The following is a 21,599-nucleotide window of genomic DNA, read 5'->3' on the forward strand; positions in this document are numbered from 1 at the left end:
TCGTAACAGCGCTCAGATTTTAATCACTAATTTCTTTCGACAGAACTTTGGTGTTGACTGTCTCTCGTTGCAGTGGCGCATTCTCAAACTGCCGATCTCGACCTTTAACCATAGAATCCTTTTACAATGCGTGATTTTTGTCCGTGACAGCAACATCAGGCTGAAAAATTTTACAGAGCAAAGCCAGCATTAAGTAAAGGAACATAACTGTGCATGAACTTTTTCTTTTCTTAGTACAAGAACAAATTCTTGGTTGAAGGCAGATTTTATCCCGCTGAGCAAACTGCTAAAGAGTGAAAGGAGGAAATAAAAAAAGTCTTGACCCAAATCTTGTCCTGGATGTCCTATATCTTGTCTTATAGCCGTACTCGGGGCCTGTACTATTTGATAAATTGGCACAGACGGACGATAACTGGGAAACAAATGCTTCATGCTTCTTCATCGAACCACTCTCATTTGTAGAGGACAGGTGTCGAGTTTTATTATTAGCATTTCCTATTCTCAGTGGATTTGCTCTGAGAGTAACAGGAGGAGAAGTACAAGAGAAAAGAGAAAGCAAAGGAAAGACAGAGTAGAAGAAGAAGAAGTAGAAGTAGAAGAAGAAAGGAGAGAGACATGGGGGGGCAGTGACCTGGTTTCTTTAGACAGAATGAGCTCAGGGCAAAGTGGCACCGCCAGCGAGATCCCTCAGATCCATAGTCATAGTCGCAGTCTGACATGCAGACAAATTATACACACCGGCTTTCCGCAGCCAAATATGCTAACGATGCCTTCATTCCTCAGCACTGTCTGAGACTATCGAACCAGAGAGGATCGGAGTTGAATACTGAGCAGATCAGCGTGGGTATTATTTGTATCTTGTTATATTTTAGTGCCCATCATCATATTCTCTCTGTCTCTCTGTCTCTCTCTGTCCCTCAGGCAATGTCGGACATTCCTCCAAACCAGCAGTGAATTGCAAAAGACTTGAATGGGGAAACCAGAAGAGTGACTGCATCCCAGAGGAACTACACGACCCAGAATTCAACTCTGCTCTGACACTGTTCAAAGGAACAAACTTTGTACCACTTTCTCTGCCTTTAGCCTAAAACTTACAGCCATAAATATCCAGAGTGCTAAAAAGTTAAAGGATATTCCAAAGTGATTTGGTTTCCATTAATTCACCATGACAAGGACTTTGTGCCCTCGGAAGTGTCTAAAGTAAAAATTAGCATGTAAAAGAAAAGCAGGAGAAATTTGATTCACTTTCTGCTGCAATTCTTCTCATTCTTCTCATTCCTCATGGTCAAAGAACCGATGCTGTCACGAAGGAGGATTAATGTGGCTCCAAAACCGATGGATGTGGAAGCCATTAAGCGCTCCAATTAACTAAGTGGTCCAAAAGAGAAACGTGAGCAAGGCCTCTCTGTCATTAAACAAAAAAAAGTGGCCTAAAGTTTTCCGCTCAGATCCCGTCCGGTTAGCGTGGGCGGGTGTGGGCTGCGCCGCAATTTGGGGTTAGGAGTGCGATGCGGATTGGAGGATGTCGGGGGATTGGGAAGAAGACGTGTGCAAGAAGGCGCTGGTGCTGGTGGAGGAGCTGTGCTTCCGCTCGGGAGGATACAGCCATAGCGCCAGATGCCAGGAGTTCAGCGACATGATGAGGGGACCCAACAGACATATTGACACAGGTAACGATGGAAAAGCTCATTAGACACGTGGAAAGCCATAAACATTTTACTAGGAGTGAATTATTGGATTTCCAAAAGAACCACATGCTTATTCAAATTAGTCTGAAAAATAGGACGTCAGAAGGTCAGAAGGACAAACGTGACTCGAAGCCACTGCCTAATGCCTCAGGTATCTGACTCACCTGAGAGGGCACTTACTTTCACACCTTTTTAAGTCCATGTGCCGAGTCTGAATCACAGCAAAACTGAGGTGGATAAAAGCACAGTGACTATACAGCACAGCAAATAAGAGCACATACAGTACACTCTTCATTTAAATTAACATTATAAAATAGTAGCACGCAAAATCCATCTTCACAGTTAGAGATATATTCGTAAAATGAATTTATATTACATTACATTACATTACATAAAACCAAAGAGGACATTTTTGTTGATTTGTTAAATCAAGCGAACCCACATGGAGCAGCTACTCCTAGTGTGCGAACCCACGTGCTAATAAATAAAAGTTATCAAGAAGTGAAATCATGCTAATGTTTGGTACATTAGCTATATTTACATCATTGTGATTAATGGCAGTTTTTGAAGAAAAAAAAAATCATGCTAATTTGTTCTCCCAGCCTTTCTTCTCTGTTAGCATTAGTCACGCTAGGTTAGCGTTTAGGAACCTTACAAATGATTGCTAAACTGCATGACAGAACAGCACTAGAGAGATCTCAGCAGAGAGCATTAGATTGGCCGAGTGCTAAGAGCAGTCCATTCTCTTGATTAAGCTCAGCTATTTATCTGTATTGCCAGGATGGACGACGGCGGTGCAGGTAGCACAAGGGAGTCTGTCCTGTTTACACAGACGAACTCATTACTGCTTCTCTCCGCTCGACCGCAGAGGCCCAAAATGACTTCGCTCCAATGATCTCTGCATTCCATTTAACGGAGAACGGCATAAAAATACAACTGTGCAAATTGAAACACGGCGGTTAACGCAGCAGGAGCGCTCACGCTCGCACTCGGGCGTCCCGGGAGGAGCCTGGATGCGTCCCGAATCCCATGAAAGGCCAGAAATAGAGCTCTCTAATGAGAGTAATTCAATCACACCAGTGATGGAGACCTAGATTGAGTCAGCCATGATGGAAAAAAAAAACACGCTGTTTATCAGGAGAACAAGCAGAGTTTTGATTTAGCTTGTGTTAATTAGCGAAGCGGTCTGGAAGCACAGACGCTTTCTTATTCACTGTGTGTCGTGTGCTGCAGAGAGCTACACATGTTAAATACACTTTGGCTAACATTATTAGCATGTTTATTAATACCTACTCAAGGGAAATGACCCCGCATTTAATCCCACCTTGGTTATTAGACATTAAATCATGATTAGAGAGAAATATGACTCAGATATTTGTGTGTAGGCAGTAAAGTGATGAGAGTGTCTGAAACGGACACAGCAGGGTCCAAAAGTCTCCAGGATTTTTAATTAGTCGCTTATAAAAGCCAACAGTTTTTGCTCAGAAAATATGTCCATATTGATTTTGCCCTGGGGGAACAAGCTAGCATTGTGGTTCACTTTGCGTCATGTGAGTTCTTCTACATGAACTTTTAACCTCATGTAATTCCAAACCAATAGAAAACAAGATGGCAGACATGTGATCTCTTGTTACTTAAAAACATTACAGAGGAACTGCTAAATATTATGACTTTTCCCAATATGCTAATTTCTTAATTCTGCTTACAAAGCTAGCTGCTAATATTAGCACTAGATGCATTCCCTTCAAAATGAAATTATACTAATCAATCTGGTGGGAGTGTAAATGAAGGAATTCAACACTTTGGGTCATGCTGTTATAGGAAAACAATCAATGATGGGTGGTGTGATGAAGCTGAGTTACTGTGACCAGCCCCAAATTGATTATTTTCCTATTACAGCATGTCCCCAAGTGTTTTACTTTTCTTATGCCACCTGTTAGTTCCTGTTCTCACTTACGTCGTAGCAGCTATAAACAGTCGCTTCTCTTTTCTCTCTCTTGAAGTTAATAAGACAACAAAAACCACGCAGCTTGTCATGTTACCGAGAAACTGCAAAGAAGCGTAAACTCCTCTGTCCTGAAGATGTCGGAAGAGTTTTGGGAAAAGTTACAGCTTTACCTCTGACTGTTACAAAGCGCTGACACTGGAGACTCCTTCCATTAATGCTAAACAAATGTTTCCTTAAAGAAAACTTCACCACATTAATGATTTTTTAATCCGTTTATGAGGAGCGTCTGTCGTATAAGTCCCCGTGAATGAGCTGTTACTATAGAAACGATAACGTATTAGAACCTCATTAGGAGTGTAGGTTACATAACGTGATCTTGAATTATACGTGATATTTTGCATTTCATAATTTAATGATTAAAAAAAGCGTTTTTCTTTTTCACTGCATATTCTGACAGTCCTGAGAAATACCTCAGTGAAGATAATGATATGAACATGATACAGATCTGACTTGAGTTAAATGGACCATAGTGCAGGAAGTTCGGGTAATCAGATCAGGAGAGATCAGCTCGGGTGAGAGGAAAGGTCTCCGTGGAGCGAAGCTGCATGCTAATATATCTCCGACAGGAACAGTAAAATCCTCAGAATCACCAGCATCTATCGATAATGATACGGAGAGTGACTGTGAAACTCGAAATGAGGAGAACTTCAAGAACTTCACCTGAAGCTGTGGGCAGCTTTTCTTTAATATTCGAGAGAGCCTGAAGCATGACTGAGGGCCAAAAACTTGAACACACTGGGAATATATAAGATTATATACTTTATCTAGGAGCATTGTGAGTTTTCAGCCGAGATCTTTCTCATTTTCATCAAACTTCATTTATTTATTTAACACCACCATCCTTAAAAAAGATGAAACTAATTTCAAAGATGAGGTTTTTTTAATATAAGAAAGTCAGAATGTAGATAATACGCTGTGATTAAAACATTTTTGTGAATAATTAAAAAATAGATATCACAATTAATCTTTGCCAGGCTGATGTTCTTGCAATTTTTTCATATTGGAGCTTTTTCTTTTTTAAAAGTACATTTATTTATTCGAACGAGGCTTCGTCTAATTAAATACGCACACATTTGCATACATAATAAAACCAAAAATCTAGTCTCTTGATGTTTTTAGCTTTAAAATATTTATTTCACTTCAAAGACGATCTTAAAAGAAATACTTTTACAGAACAATTTGTTGGGGAAAAAATGATTTATTGTTTAATCAAGAAAATACCATGCGTATTTAAAAAAAATATTAATTTTATGGAATTTTTCAGAATAAAATGTAACACAAATCAAACAATAATCAACATTTAGGGAAATTGCTCTGTAATATTTAGACACAGGGGTAATGTTTAGGGACGTGTAAAATTTCTTCAGTGCAGCTCATGTAGAAACATTTTTGGTTCTGAATATATTTAGTAAAACATATTTAAAAGATTTAAAAACAGCGTAGTTTAGTTAGTGTGTGTTTCATAAAGGAAGGTTTATAAAGGAAACTGACGTGTACAGTATATCATAATAACTCATAAATTGACACATATATCAGGAAACAAGCTTTTCATGGATATCATGGATATAGACATGATATGATTGTGAAAGTGATGAAGTGGCTTAAGTTCAAAGTCTACGTGTATATTTATGTGGGGAAAGTTTCTTGTATTCAGAGCCGAGTTACGCAGCTGCTTAAGTGGATTTTCTGAGCTCCATATTCAGATTATTAAAATCACCTGCAAAACCTGGAGGATCACACCTCCAAGTTTGCCAGATTTTTATTGAGCAGAAGACGGGGGTTTTTCAGTAGCATACACACCACCGCCTTTAAACACAAGCACTTACCATTAAATCTGAAAAAAAAAAAAATCAGCAATAGAAAATGCTACTCCTCACTCGAGCTGATGGCACACAACTAAAAAGTCAGAATTATGCATTACTGAGACAGGCCTCTCTTTTACTTAAACTCTCGCATAACTCTTACATAACCTTTGCATAACTCTCACGTAACTCTCTCATAACTATCACGTAACTCTCGCATAACTCTCATGTAATTCTCACATAAGTCTCACGTAACTCTCTCATAACTATCACGTAACTATCACGTAACTCTCAAGTAACTCTCATGTAACTCTCTCATAACTCTCACGTAACTCTCTCATAACTATCACGTAACTCTCGCATAACTCTCATGTAACTCTTTCATAACTATCAGGTAACTCTCGCATAACTCTCATGTAACTCTCTCATAACTCTCACGTAACTCTCTCATAACTATCACGTAACTCTCGCATAACTCTCATGTAACTCTCTCATAACTATCACGTAACTCTCACGTAACTCTCATGTAACTCTCTCATAACTATCACGTAACTCTCGCATAACTCTCAAGTAACTCTCATGTAACTCAAGTAACTCTCACATAACTCTCATGTAACTCTCTCATAACTCTCACGTAACTCTCATGTAACTCATTCATAACTATCACGTAACTCTCGCATAACTCTCACGTAACTCTCGCATAACTCTCACGTAACTCTCTCATAACTATCACGTAACTCTCGCATAACTCTCATGTAATTCTCACATAAGTCTCAAGTAACTCTCACATAACTCTCATGTAACTCTCTCATAACTCTCACGTAAATCTCTCATAACTCTCACGTAACTCTCGCGTAACTCTCATGTAACTCATTCATAAGTCTCGCGTTACTCTCGCATAACTCTCAAGTAACTGTTGCATAATGCTCACAAAACTCTCACATACTTTCTGAATAAGAGTTAAATCTCTAGTTACATTTTAGCAAAGTAAACCTTTGCACTGTTTTAAGAAGCAAATTATTACTGCATGTTTTCAGAACATTATTTTTTAACATTGTGACTTTCGTAAAGTACTAAACCTGATAATAACACTTTCTGTTAGATGGGCAGGTGCTTGTGATGTACAGTAGCTAGCTAGCTAACTGATTTCTCCCAGGAAAGCATATCAGAATAGAAGAATTTGGAGACACTGCCATACACAGTACTCTCACGAGAGCACAAATGTCCATGCCTGTAAATGTAAAAGCTTAATTCGTTAATGTCTGACAGCTTCAACTATTTTGGTTACGGTGCATTCGATCAGGCTGGATAAACCACCGGCTGCTTTCTGCCTCTGGTGTGCTTTTTATTTCCTCTCTCCTCTCGAAAGGATCGATGCGTTAACCCTTTCGAAGAGCAAGCAGGGATTTATTCTGACTTCAACACTCTCTCACACTCGCCCGCTGCGTTTATTTCCCTCTCCATCACTGTCCACTTGGCTTGTCTGTGCCTTTTGCTTTCTGTCTTGCAGGGGAAAGTGCTTGCTGCTTTTATTATGCTCCTTCGTTCACTACCTCTCACTCTCTTTCCATCTCCCTGACAGCGTGCAGTAAATACGTTATCCTGACCAGCTGGCCAGCGAGCCTAATTCAACATTCGCACCAATCTGTTACCTCCCCTCTCTCTGTTTTTAACTTTCCCCTCCTTCATCCCTTCTGCATTCCCTTCCTGTCCTTCTGTCCTCTTTTCAGCCTGTCATCCCTCGTTTCCTCCGTCCATGTCTCGACAGAACACTCCCTTCCCCCCTCCATTTCCAATCATATCTTTTTCCTTTTTTTTTTGATTAACGGTATGCACACATGCCAGAAAGCTGAGTCACTTAAGAGGAGGAGAAGAAGAAGAAGAAGAAGAAGGGAACAGAGGGAGGGAAAAAGAAAAGAAAGAGGGAGAGAAAGGGAAGGGACAGATATAGAGTAGAGGGGAGATGGAAATAGAAAAGTGAGCTCCTTTCTCCTAACACAATAAGAGGGAAATAGATTGCGTGTGTGTGTGTGTGTGTGTGCGGAGGTAATTGAAGAGAGAAAGCAGAGATGGCGGGAAAGGAGTAAAAAGGTGGGGGGGAGTGAGGCAAAGAGAGAGAACAAGATGGAAAGAAAAGCATGAGAACAAGGGGTGGAGGCAGTTATTTTCCTGTCTTATGTAATTGTTTTTAAATGCAATAATATGAAGGGGGTGTGGCCAGGTGGATGGTGCCAGAGAGCTGAGGGGGTGTGGCCTGGAGGATGGTGCCAGAGAGCTGAGGGGGTGTGGCCTGGAGGATGGTGCCAGAAAGAGGAGGGGGTGTGGACTGGGGGATGGCACCAGAGAGCTGAGGGGGTGTGGCCTGATCAAAGGTGCCAGAGAGCTGAGGGGGTGTGGCTTGATCAAAGGTGTAAGAGAGCTGAGGGGGGTGTGGCCTGGTGATAGTGCCAGAGATCTGAGGGGGTGTGGCTTGATCAAAGGTGCCAGAGAGCTGAGGGGGTGTGGCCTGGTGATGGTGCCAGAGATCTGAGGGGGTGTGGCCTGGTGATGGTGCCAGAGATCTGAGGTGGTGTGGCCTGATCAAAGGTGCCTGAGAGCTGAGGGGGTGTGGCCTGGTGATGGTGCCAGAGAGCTGAGGGGGTGTGGCCTGGTGATAGTGCCAGAGATCTGAGGGGGTGTGGCTTGATCAAAGGTGCCAGAGAGCTGAGGGGGTGTGGCCTGGTGATGGTGCCAGAGATCTGAGGTGGTGTGGCCTGATCAAATGTGCCAGAGAGCTGAGGGGGTGTGGCCTGGTGATGGTGCGAGAGAGCGGAGGGGGTGTGGCTTGGTGATGGTGCCAGAGATCTGAGGTGGTGTGGCCTGATCAAAGGTGCGAGAGAGCGGAGGGGGTGTGGCCTGATCAAAGGTGCCAGAGAGCGGAGGGGGCGGGGTCAGGTCAATAGCTTCAGATTGATGTGGGGGTTGAATAGGGGAGGTGGACTCAGATGGACGATTCCAAAATGCTTTAGTGGCGGAGTCAAGCAGATTACAGATCAGTCAAAACACGTCAGTCATAGCAAAAGAAGGCGTGGCCTCTGTGTCAGTTACAGTAAAAGAGGCGTGGCCTCCGTGGGTCACAGTTATCATATACCAGCAGAGACAGTATTTAAGTATATTTATTTTTCTTTAACCAGACATGGGGGTTAAAGGTTCCCACGCAGACGGAACCACTGTTCATTTGATAGACAGATGTTTTATTTCCTCGGCGAACATTAGACAGAGACTTTCAGTTCTCACCACATCATCACACCATTCTCCAGCGATGATTCACTCACACACTCCGCAGAATATGTCATAAAAATCCTTGTGATTAAAAGCTCATATTAGAGGCTTAATCAGGGGGCGAAAGACGTCTGTGTGGAAAGAGTCGTCATCCTGGCAGCTTTTTATTCCCTCGAGGAATAAACCCACTCGCTGCTTCTCCACTTCTCCGTATTCCAGTCAGAGATTCGGGATTATCGGGGGACTGGGGTGCTATTTCCATACACAATGCACACTCATACACACTCTTTTTTTCATTGTCTGGATCTCTTTCTCATCTGAACTTAAAAAAGAAACAATCCGTCTCCTCAGTCTGCCTCTAATCCCTCTCTCTCTCTCTCTCTCTCTCTCTCTCTCTCTCGGCTTTTTCATCTCTTGACAAGTTGAAGGCACACCTACGACCTAATATACTCAGTGTGTTACTGCCGCATGTTCAGGTATCTGTGACTTTAAATTCCTGTTAAAATGTGAAATAAATACCTCACTGTATTTCTCAATAAATAATATAATTACAATACAAATATTAGCAGAAAAATAATAATAACGAGACATGAAATCGAAATAGCATTAATATCATATTTCACTCTTTCTGTATCTTTTTCTCATTATTACCAAATTTCTGAAAGTTTAGAAATGAGTTTTTAGCCAGGTATCCACCCCATTCGCAATTTCTGGATTTTTGATTAGACTTTTCACAATAGTGATTGGAACTCCACCTCTTTTCAGTGCGTCAGGTCATTTGGCTCAGCTCAACAATAAGAGTCGACTCTTTCAGATCCTGAACGACTCCTTGTCTTTTATATATTTTTTGCCATATTTTATCTACGCCTGAAACTATTTCATGAAATCATACTCTTATAATTACTATTTTTTTTAAATAAATAAATAACATAACATACTTTGCATAGTATTTTATCTTTGACATCTTTACCAAGCGGCAGTACAGTGACTCCTCCCTGTCACACTGATTCATTCACACAGCACACATTCAAACACACGTCTCACGCTAAAGAACAGCTCAGGTGTTGAAAAGAAGTTTCTATGAAACCATTTTGATTAACAACATCAATTATACAACTATAAAAAATTCTATTACAACATTAGAAAGGAAAAGGCTCGTGTGTGTGAGTCAGCTCTCAGTGTTCACATAGGAGTCGACTCAAAGAGCCGAGTCATTTGCAAATGACACATCACTAGTTCAGAATCACGCATGCGGCTTTTTTATTGAAATAACCCGACTTTAGAACTGATCTCTGTGAAATCTCGCTCCTGTGCTTCAGCAGTGACGGCACTAAGCCTGGTTTTTATCCCGGTTTTGACTTTATTTACCCAGTTACCGACTTTGACTCATCCCGGTGCGGTGTGTTTGATGATCATGTGACCTATCACCTGTTCTCCAGCATTGCCTGTAGCATTGCTCTGCCCTTTGCTTTGTTTAGTTTTGTTTAGTTTTGTTTAGTTTTGTTTTTTTTGTGTGATTTTTACACAGTAAATCTGCTCTGGCATCCACGCTGCCCGAGTGTGACACCACTTATCATTTCATATTCTTCACATTTCTCTCTTCACTCTATTTCTTTTACACTCTTTTACAAGCTCTGCTGTTCTGTTTGCACTTTTGCTTATCTTCCTTTTTTCCTTTCATTTTTCAGCATTTCTGCATCACTATATTTCTCTCTTATTGTCTGGCTTTGATCCTCTTCCATTAAATTTCGACTCTCTTCCTTTCCTTCTCTGTTTCTCTCCCATGCTAGTTATTTCATCTGTTATTCTTTCCTTTTTTCTTTTTCTCATCCTGTCAGTTATTACTTATTCTCTATTCCTCTCCTTTTCTCTCTCTCTGTAATCCTGTTTCCCTGTCTCTTTATTTCTCTGTCTGTCCTGTATAACTTCTTCTTCCTTCCATCAGCCCTTCAGTCCTTCTCTCCTTCCTTCCTTCCTTGATGTCTGTTTCCTTTTCTTTCTTTCTTTCTTTCTTTCAGTTCTATCCATCCTGTCAGTCAGTTCTTTCTTTCTTTCCATCCTGTCAGTCAGTTCTTTCTTTCTTTCTTTCTTTCCATCCTGTCAGTCAGTTCTTTCTTTCTTTCCTTCTTTCTTTCTTTCTTTCTTTCTTTTGTTTTTTGTCTTTTTCTTTCTGTGTTTCTTTTCGGTTTCTGTTTCTCTGTCATCTTTCTTTGACTATTTCTTTTCTTTCTTTTTCTTTCTAAGAATCTTTAACTATGCAACGAATATTTTAAAGAGTGTAGATTTCTACATAAGTCTATATATTTCTCTCTTTCTTGTCTTTTTTTCTGCTTTGCCTCTTTGCCTCTGCTTCTTTCTGGTTTATTTTCCATCTCTTTCTTTCTCTCTTTCTCCAGTTTGTTTACTCCATGTTTCTCTCAGTCTGTTTCCTGCTCTTTCTGTCCTTCTGTTTATTTTTCTATCACCTCTTATGTGCTATTTTTCTCTCTCTTTGGCCTCTTACTCAAATTCTGTTTGTCTTTATACCTCTCACACTTATTCTCTTTTAGTCTCTTGCTTTTCATTCGATATTTTTCACTCACTCGGCGCTCTGAGCTTGCCGGGTTTCTCTCGAGCAGAACGTTTTACTGTTTCAGTAGCAGTGAGAAAACCAGAAAATCAGACGGTGGACTGATGAACAGATCGCGTGTTGTGGATGTAAAATACTCCTATATTGAGACTCATAGTCAAGATTATTCTAGGTTTTAATAATCACAATAATTTACCATATTTGCTGAACGTAAAGTTACCTCACCAGCCTCTCTTTCTCTCTCTCTCTCTCTCTCTCTCTCTCTCTCTCTCTCTCGCAGCTTGTCATGTTACTGAGAAACCACAAAGTTACAGCTTTACCTCTGACTGTTACAAAGCACTGACACTGGAGTCTCCTTCCTTAAATGTTAAATAAACATCTCCTTACCCTGGAGAAAACTTCACCATCTCAATATTTTTTTTATTATTAGTGTAGTGTCCTCTGTGAACAAGCCGTTGCTATGGAAACCATAACATTTATTAGAACAAGTGCATTAATATAAACCTGTAATACTGTCAGAGCTGCTGTTATAAAAATGTATCAACACCTTCTGACCAATCAGAATTGAGAATTCTCGATCTTTATTTCTGTCTGGCTCTTTCTTTAATCCAGTCTTTCTCACTCGATTTCTCTACTTCTTTATTTAATGGTGTTTGCCTCTATATTTCTCACTCACTCACTCACTGGCTTTGCTCTTGTCCTTTTTTCTCAACTTTTTTCAATCTGTACTGTCAATTCAATTCAACTCAAAATGGCTTTATTGGTCTGTCTGTCTCTCTCTCGCTTTCTCTCTCTCTCTCTCTCTCTCTCTCAGAGATCTCTGTCAGCCTCCTCTCTGTCATCGTGACGTTCTGCGGCATCGTGCTGCTTTCCGTCTCGCTCTTCGTCTCCTGGAAGCTCTGCTGGTTGCCATGGAGAGACAAAGAGGGTGGTGGCCTGAGCCTGACAGCCGGGCTCCTCCCTGGAGGGGCGGGGCTTCACGGGGTCGCCGGAGGCTCCTCCCTCCTTCCCCCTTTATTGCAGAGGAAAGACACGCACTCCTCGTCCTCTCTTTATCCGTCTCTGGCCCAGGCCGGCCAACACCACCCGCACTTCTCTGACCTGATGGGGGTGGAGGGAGGAGGGGCCATGATGGTGGGCGGGGTCATGGGCGGGCCTCAGGAAATGCAGGAGCACTCCTACCTGGACATGGACTCCTACCCCAACAACGCAGGTGAGTCTGAAGTGCACAGCTGCCTGCCTTCTGCGCGAGCTGATTTCCGGATCGCGCTGATTGATGATGTAAGCGGAGCGTAGTCATTTTCTTTCCTCATAGATCTATCGTCAGAGGATCTTCATCGTATAATCTGAGATTTTATCAGGATCTCGTACAGTGTAACGAGTCAATAATCTTTGAAACGGCACTCTGTGAAACCGGCTTTATACAGTACAGTGTAAACACCCTGAAGTCAGACGTCTGCTCGTTCTGTTTTTCTTTTTCGTATACTCGTTAAAATAGAAGGCTGTTGTTAAATAACCAAAGCAAAAGAATCATAAATGTAACTAAACTTTTAGGATATTTTTACAGTCTGACATCATAAGCATCATGATCAAAGGTATGACTGAGACAAATCAATGATTTAGCTGTTTCAGAAATCCTCAGGCAGAGGTGTTAGCTGTGAGAGTCTCGATCATCAAGATTTTCTATGAACTTTAGCCAAAATCGATCGTTTTTTCTCAGATCAAGGGCCGCTGTGGTTAAAACGGCTAACTTCACTTTCATATCGACAAGCAGCAGACTCCAGGGAAAAGCAAAGCGTAGGAGACACAACACTGCTGCTAACTTCGGAGTATCTCCAGGAGCTCCCAGGAAATGATGAAGTGCTGAATACGACGAGGGCGGAGCGTTAATTTGTTATTTTCTAGTAAATGTGTTGAACACGTGACTGTATTTAAATGCAGGGTGACATGGAGGCTTTCTTTTCCTTCAGGGAATATTAAACTGAGCCAGACGTCTCCTGAACTGCCGCCACCTGACGGAGGATCTGCTGCTAAAGATCTGGCCAACGCCCACTCGCAGCCGGTCACCCCCAGGTCAGTGACCTTTCACCTTTCACCTTTCACTTTTCAGTGTTCTGTACATATTTAAAGATGTTTGTTTTTTGTTTTTATAGTGAACTGTTTAACTGAGTTTCCTTACAGCGTTCATGTCTCTCTGTCTGTTTGTCTATCCATATCTGTCTGTCTGTCAGTTCATCTCTGTCTATCTATCTATCTATCTATCTATCTATCTATCTATCTATCTATTCATTTATATGTGTCTGTTTTTGTGTCTGTGTTTTTATGTATTTATTTATCTGCATGTCTGTCTAGCTTTCTATCTGTCTATCTATTTACCTGTCTGTCTATCTATCTCTCTGTATGTCAGTCTATCTATTTTTGTACGTTTTTTAATATATTTTTTCTATTATTATTTCAATTTTTTATTTTTTCTATTTTTTTTTCTATTTTGGTGTCTGTAGGTCAGTCTGTCTATCCATCTGTCTATTTTTTGTCTGTCTGTCTTTCAATCTGTCTGTCTATCTATTTTTGTGTTTGTCTATTTGTCTATACATTTATCTGCCTAATTTTGTCTATCTATCTATATATCTATCTATCTATCTATCTATCTATCTATCTATCTATCTATCTATGTCTGCCTATATGTCTGTCTGTCTATTTTTATGTCTGTCTATGTATCTTTGTGTCTGTCTGTTTGTCCCTCTATCCATTTATCCATCTATCTAGTTTTGTGTCTGTCTATCGTTCATGTCTCTCTGTCTGTTTGTCTATCCATATCTGTCTGTCTGTCAGTTTATCTCTGTATGTCTATCTATCTATCTTTCTATCTATCTATCTATCTATCTATCTATCTATCTATCTGTCTATTCATTTATATGTCTGTCTGTTTTTGTGTCTGTGTTTTTATGTATTTATTTATCCGTGTGTCTGTCTGTCTAGCTTTCTATCTTTCTATCTATTTACCTGTCTGTCTATCTATCTCTCTGTATGTCTGTCTGTTTATTTTTGTATGTTTTTTAATATATTTTTTCTAATTTTTTTCTATTTTGGTGTCTGTAGGTCAGTCTGTCTATCCATCTGTCTATTTTTTGTCTGTCTGTCTTTCAATCTGTCTGTCTATCTATTTTTGTGTTTGTCTATTTGTCTATACAGTTATCTGCCTAATTTTGTCTATCTATCTATCTATCTATCTATCTATCTGTTGTTTTCGTGTCTGTCTTTCCATCTGTCTATTTATCTCTCTATCTGTCTGTTGTTTTATATTTATGAGTCTGTCTATCAGTTGAGTATTTAATCACGTGCTCAGTCCGTCTCTCTGTTTCTGTGTTTCTCTGGATTTTTTACTAGAGTGTGTGTATGTATTACCTTGCCCCTGTTTCTCTCTCTCTCTCTCTCTCTCTCTCTCTCTCTCTCTCTCTCCAGGCCCAAGCCCATGACTCATCAGCTCTCTAGTCCTGATTTCCACGGAGAGGAGAAGAGCGAGCAGGTGACCAGCATTGGGCAGATCAAGCCGGAGCTGTACCGGCCGCGGCAGGGCGAGCAGGGCGAGGGCAAGGAGGGCGACACGTGCGGAAAGATCAGCTTCCTGCTCCGCTACGCCTTCAAGTGAGCTCACGTCACCTCACACACTTCCTCCTTCCAAAAACCTCATGATCCCTCCATCTGCTCGCTTCTTCAGCTAAAAATAAACACACACACACACACACACTCCAGATTTACAAATCTTTCCCAGTCTGTAGTTTTACTCGCAGTTACAGTTAATTTAAGTGATGTATGTAATGATGTCATCACCTGTTCTGGAGCTACTTCAGCGTCCAGCTTCATGGTTTTCATCTTAGAAACACAACATTTAGATTACATTTTTTTAATCAAGCTTTTTCCCCCCTTAAGGTGTATAGTGATTGCATTTCAGTGTGACATGACTGCAACGCACCGATGAAAGTGAAATGCAATGAATTACATTCATGTCTGATGTGAAGGCGGGGCTTAATTCTTTAAAAAAAAGGTGTTTGTTATAAAGATAAAGTGAAATATGAGCAATGCAATGGCGGTTTTGCTTTTCAGTGTGGTGTATTTTCTGCATGTCACTAATGAAAAGCAATGCCATTTATTTCAGGTAGTATTTCTTTTTTTTTTCACCGGTCTGAATGCATTTCAGTCTGAATTTTCGGCATTGTCAAGCTGCGTTTTTTTTTTTTTCCTTCATTTTGTCTCATCAAAGAGAGAGAAAAGAGACTAGTGAGGAAATGACTGTTTATAGCTACTGTAACCTAAGTGACAACTTGTTTCACTGAAGTTCCGCAGCATTAAATGTAACTATAAATGGATAAAAGCTATGATGTGTCATTCTTCCATCTGTGAAAAATGGTAATTGTTGGCAAATTGCTGTGGTATGAGAGGAATAAAACACTCGGGGACTTGCTGATAGGAGAATAATCACCTTTGGGGTGCTAACACACCCTGCTAGTCCGAGGGAAACATGCTGTTCTGTTTGCTGGCACTTGTTTTATGAAACGATGCGTCCCCTCCTGTGCTCACAGCTTTATTTTTATCATGCTCAGGTTATTTTTAACGTCGTTATTTCACCTCCTTACTCTCGGAGTCCAAATGAGCTCTAATGTAAATATGATTTTTTTTTCAACATGATTTCTTACGTAATGTTTATTATGCGGGTTGGATAGGTTTTAGCATCGGGGCTATTTAAAACAGTTCACTTTAAGAGAAAAGGAGGAGAGAAAGACGTATGAGCGGGTTTGAATTATAGTCCTGCTCGAGTCTTTTATTTCAGCAGCTCTTCAGTGAGTGCGTGAAAGTGCTGATGTCTGAGAAATGAGAGAGAGAAGCAGAGCCATGAATTATATATGGCCGACCACTTTAAACAGGCCCACGCCGTCAACACATAATAACACCGAGCTGCGTTACATCCAGAGTTATAGAGGGAGAAAAAGACAGAGGCTGGAGGTCGAGAAGAAGAAGAGAAAGAGGGAATAAATGGGGATTAATGGATAAATTGAGGCAGATTGTAAATGGATACTCCATGATTTCAAAATCAACATGTATCGAGTAAAGAATAAAACACAGCTGGACATGCTATTACAGGGAAATAATCAACGACGCAGTGCTGTGATGCGTTGTGATTTATTAAAGAATGACACATCGTACTTTTTATCCATTTATAGTTACATACATGAAACATGTTAGTTCACTTATGTTATAGCAGCTATAAACCATTGATCCCTCACCAGCCTCTCTTTTTTTCTCTCTCTTGAAGTTAATAAGATAAAAAAACAATCACAGCTTGTCATGTTACTGAGAAACCGCAAAGAAGCGTAAACTCCTCTGTCCTGAAGATGTTGGAAAACTTACAGTTACAGCTTCACCTCTGACACAGGAGACTCCTTCCATAAATGTTAAAATAAAAGTCTCCTTACTTCAACTTCACCATATCAATGCATTTTTTTGAATCCATTTATGCTGTCCACGTCCCTGTGAATGAGCTGTTATTATAAAAACAACAACGTATTAGAACGAGCGCATTAATTATTAATAAACCTGTGAGTTGCAGCTGCACTACTGTCATAGAAAACTGTTATAGAAAACTAATCAACACCTCCTGACCAATCAGATCGAAGAATCCAACAGCGCTGTGGTGTAATATTCAATTACACAACTTAACTTGCACACATCGTTACACAAGAAACATCACATGCATGCAATGCTTCCAATCCCATAATGCTGTTCACCAGATAAGAACTGAGGAAATTAGGAAAGAAAAAGAGAGGGATGACAATTAAGTAATACACTCATGTTGTGTGGTTCAAAAAACGTAGAGAAAACCTGGTAAAATCATGATATTAAGGTTGAGACAGCTGATCTGTGTTGTGAGCAGTGGTGCTACGTGTGTGACATAAACACCCAGCTCGCGTAGTGATGCTCTTCAGGTGCTCTTTCACTGACATTATCACATCTCCAGCTGTGTCATCTTGTCGTCTTGTCGTGTTGGCGATATGCCGATGTGTCACGGCGAGAAGCGGTTCGGGAATAGCAGGTTTCGACCCTGTGGGACACGGCTGTTATCGCACACACACATGCGCCAGGGGAATAGCAGCCATTTTTAGCCGCCGCCTACAAGCTCCTGAAGTGCTATTGTTATTTATCTGTTGATTTGTCTCTGTCGGTTTTTGGCGCCGAGGGCTACAGGGAGCATGTCTGAAAGTGTGGCTTTGTGTCACTATGAATGAGGAGGAGGTGCTGTCACTCACTGATTAAGGAAAAGAGCGAGCCATGAGGCGTTAGTACGATGTGTGAATACGACAGCCCGTTGTTTAATCACAGCTGAAGTTAGAAGCACCCTGTATTTATGATGACAGGTTTTATCTGAAGCTGCATTGTTTGGAGTGTGTAGTGCTGTCAGAATGATGACTTTCTCTCCACATGCAGCTTTACTGCCCTCACTTATTCATCTACATAAATCACGCATACAATACGCTCCAATATTCAGCACCTTTTCAATGTCGTTATCAACACGGTCTGTAGGTTACAGTTTACAGCATTAAATATAACTCTAAATGCATTTAAAGTATGGTGTGCGCTTCTTTAATAAATATAATTCCTAACTGTCCATGTGGTATAAGAGGAACAAAACACTCCGGAGTGTGTGCAGTTATAGGAAAATAATCAGCTTCGGGTGGTAACAGTGACTCTGCTTTTTTATGCCTGTAATAAAGGGTTCCTGCAGCTGTGGTTACTGTGGTGTTGGGGGTAGGAACTGAAATCTGATTGGTTGCAGAAGCATTTAAGCCTGTGGTCCAATTGGTTATCATGCTAATGAAGGCAGGAACTGTGCCCTGATTGGATACAGTGGCTTTGGGGGTGGGAATTGTTTTCTGATTGGTTATAATGCCATTTTAGCTAGCTAAGAGATCCATGTAAATAAATATCAAAGCGCACTAGATGTAACAGCACAAGATGAAGCCAAATCTCAAATGAGACGCTGGCGAGGGCGGGGACCACAACAAATGGAGAGATGATGTACCCTTTAAGACATCCTGCTGTCTTTCTAAGAGCTCTAATGAAGTGGTGACTCCATCGTTAACGTTGAGAGACACATCCTAATAAGGTCTGATTAGATCCCAGAGAGATTTGTGTCCTGTAATTAAATCCTCACACAAGGGCGCTTTTTGCGGGTCGCCGCCAAAACACCACCGGTCTGCGTCGCTTGCTATGCTATAGACAAGGCATGAGTGATAGTGGTGCATGTAATAAGGTCTACATTATTGATCAAGTCCTCATGCTCCAGGCGCTTCTCTTGCAGCACGTACACATACGCATTAAATATTTAAGCTTTCATATTTACTGGTGCTTGTAGCCCAGAGATCTGAGTCTTTATCGATCAAACTCTTAACCCTTTTGTACTGACCCAGATTTTTAATTTTTTACTAAAATTAGAGGCTGAAAAATCAGTGTTGTGTAAAGTATATAAAAAAATTACTTTCTGAAAAATAACTCATGTAAAAGTAACACATAGGAAAACTACTAGTGTTGTAGGAGGCATGATCTCAAAATCTGTCAGTGGCAGAAAAGGAGGCGTGGCCTCTGTGTCTGTCAGTCTCAGTGAAGGAGGTGTGGCCTCTGTGTCTGTAAGTCTTAGAGAAGGAGGCATGGCCTCTGTGTCTGTAAGTCTTAGTGAAGGAGGCGTGGCCTCTGTATCTGTCAGTCTTAGTGAAGGAGGCGTGGCCTCTGTGCCTGTAAGTCTTAGTGAAGGAGGCATGGCCTCTGTATCTGTAAGTCTTAGTGAAGGAGGCGTGGCCTCTGTGCCTGTTGGTCTTAGTGAAGTAGGTGTGGCCTCTGTGCCTGTTGGTCTTAGTGAAGTAGGTGTGGCCTCTGTGTCTGTAAGTCTTAGTGAAGGAGGCGTGGCTTCTGTGCCTGTTGGTCTTAGTGAAGTAGGTGTGGCCTCTCTGCTTGAATCCCAATGAAAGAGGCATGAAGTCTTTACGTGTAAGTCCTACTTAAGGAGGCGTGGCTTCTGCTCCTGTCAGTCTGAGTGTAGGAGGTGTGGCCTCTCTGCCTGTAAGTCACAGCAATGGAGGCGTGGCTTTCCAGTTAAATTTAAAATTAAACATTTTGCACAGTGTTGAAACACATCACAACAGATTACAAAATTGATCACGTATCAAGATCATCGTATTGGAAGGACGGATGTGACTGTGTTAAGTATTTTATAATTATTTTTATGATACTGTATAAGTTAAAGAGATGGCTCAGGGTGATGCTGTGCTAAGTAGTGAACAGAAAAGGAGAGTTATTCAGTGCTTAAAATTATAACTTGCAGGAACTTATAGTATGCAAATATAGAACGGCCCATAAACAACCCACTGAGTGCATCACTCACATTCACACACACACACACACACATATGCAGGCTTCAGAAACTGGAGAACAGTGACTGAATAATATGAAAAATATGGAACAGCAGGTCAGCAGCATGAGATGAATATTATAGACAGTACAACTGAATATAAATAAAAGCTGTGGAGTTAAAATTAACATTAAAATGAAGGTCATCATTCAGTTCACCCGTTGCAATGTCAGTTTAAACCATTAATATGATGTGTGCTGGATTGTAAATCTAGCTCCAGGGTCCTGAGTTCCCTCCTGAGCTTAGCTTTCCATCTGTGCATGTTCTTTCCCTGGTTCTTCCAGTTTTCCACATGGGTTTCTCCAGGTTCTCCTCCAAAAACAAATGAGTGAATGAGTGTGTGAATGAGTGTGTGAAAGGCTACGTCCACATTAATCCAGATAAATTTGGAAACTCTCTCCCAAGTGGATAAATTTCAAAACGCCATTTTCGGGTTGTAGTGTGAACCGAGAAAACAGAGATATTCAAAAACAATGATGTATTTTTAGTCATGTGACCCATTTAACTCAAAACAAACAACTTTATAGTCTCGGGTTACCGGAGCAACACCTCCACCTCTTCATCTGTCCGTTTATAAAACATCTGTCCATTTATAATAACGCAGGCCAAAGCTTCCTACGTTTTTACGCATGCGCAGTACAGGGCTGTGAGCGTTTTCAGACGCTTCAGTGTGAACTAGCGATTTTTAGAAAAAGTTTGAAAATGCCAGTGTAGATGGAGAGCGTTTTAAACCGAAAATACAGTTTTCAGATCTATCCAGATTAATGTGGACTAGCCGTAGTGTCATACTGACAGCTCTGAATCATATCAGATTAAGCTGATGGCAGCTTTACAGTGCATTGGTGGAAACATTGTTGGAAATTTTCATGGCATCTCTCCGGATCTCTCTCTCTCTCTCTCTCTCTCTCTCTCTCTCGCAGCACGGAGCAGCTGGTGGTGAAGATCCTTAAAGCTCTGGACCTGCCGGCCAAAGACGCCAACGGCTTCTCAGACCCGTACGTGAAGATCTACCTGCTGCCTGACAGGAAGAAGAAGTTTCAGACCAAGGTGCTGGCTTTTCCCTCCATCCTCCTCTTTCACTCCTCCACAATATTAACGTATAACTCTGATACAGAGGCGTTTATTTCAGCTGCTTTCATTCCTTTCCTTGTCTGTGGTGTTAAACTCAACCTGCTCAGTGTTCACCTTTTTTTAAAATATATTTTTTTAAAAAAACATTCTGAAACTATTTACTTTCAACCTCTCTAGTACTTCAGAAGAACGTGGAACAGTTTAGTCTCTCAAAAGTTCTGAAGCTTTGTAGTACCTCAAGAAATGTCTAGAAGTACCTGTCACCTTTCTCACTCTTATTCTACTGCTTCCTTCATGTCTCATTTTCTTTCCTTTTCTCATATAGAGTTCGCTTTTGAAAATGGAAAGTTTAGGCAAATTTCAAATTTCGAAAGTCCAGTGACAAGGATAAACTGCAACATATTATTCAAGGCATTGTTCATAAGGCCTTATGACACACTTATAACCACTTTCTGACAGTTAATATAAATCTAAATACACATTTATTAAGGCTTCCCAGCAGTTATCATAAAGCCCAAGTGTTCATATAACATAGATTTTTGCTTGATAAGGTTGGTATCACTTGGGTCTTAGCAAATTTATGGTAAAAACTGACTTCCTACAGACCTACTTTCTAAAAAGATGAGTGGATGTGACGGTGGTGCAGCATTTTACATTTTAATCCATCTTTTCTGAACTGTGAAACCTACAGTCCTTGAGTAAAGAAGTAAAAGTGAACCATTTAGTGCCATTTTTATAACAT

The 21,599-nt window shown here is 40.8% G+C and overlaps 1 protein-coding gene across 2 annotated transcripts in view; it reads left to right on the forward strand.

Moving 5' to 3' along the window:
• The window catches only part of syt3 (synaptotagmin III), a 58,012-nt gene that overhangs the window by 15,619 nt on the left and 20,794 nt on the right, over positions 1-21,599 (forward strand). For both annotated transcript variants that reach the window (XM_026916803.3, XM_026916802.3), the window contains 5 exons: positions 922-1,670; positions 12,143-12,541; positions 13,299-13,401; positions 14,791-14,973; positions 20,707-20,833. In XM_026916803.3, coding sequence (XP_026772604.3) covers positions 1,523-1,670; positions 12,143-12,541; positions 13,299-13,401; positions 14,791-14,973; positions 20,707-20,833 — 960 coding nt within the window. In that variant the 5' untranslated portion in view covers positions 922-1,522. The remainder of the gene's footprint in view (positions 1-921; positions 1,671-12,142; positions 12,542-13,298; positions 13,402-14,790; positions 14,974-20,706; positions 20,834-21,599) is intronic.

Source organism: Pangasianodon hypophthalmus, chromosome 13 (genome assembly GCF_027358585.1).
Source record: "Pangasianodon hypophthalmus isolate fPanHyp1 chromosome 13, fPanHyp1.pri, whole genome shotgun sequence".
NCBI lineage: Eukaryota > Metazoa > Chordata > Actinopteri > Siluriformes > Pangasiidae > Pangasianodon > Pangasianodon hypophthalmus.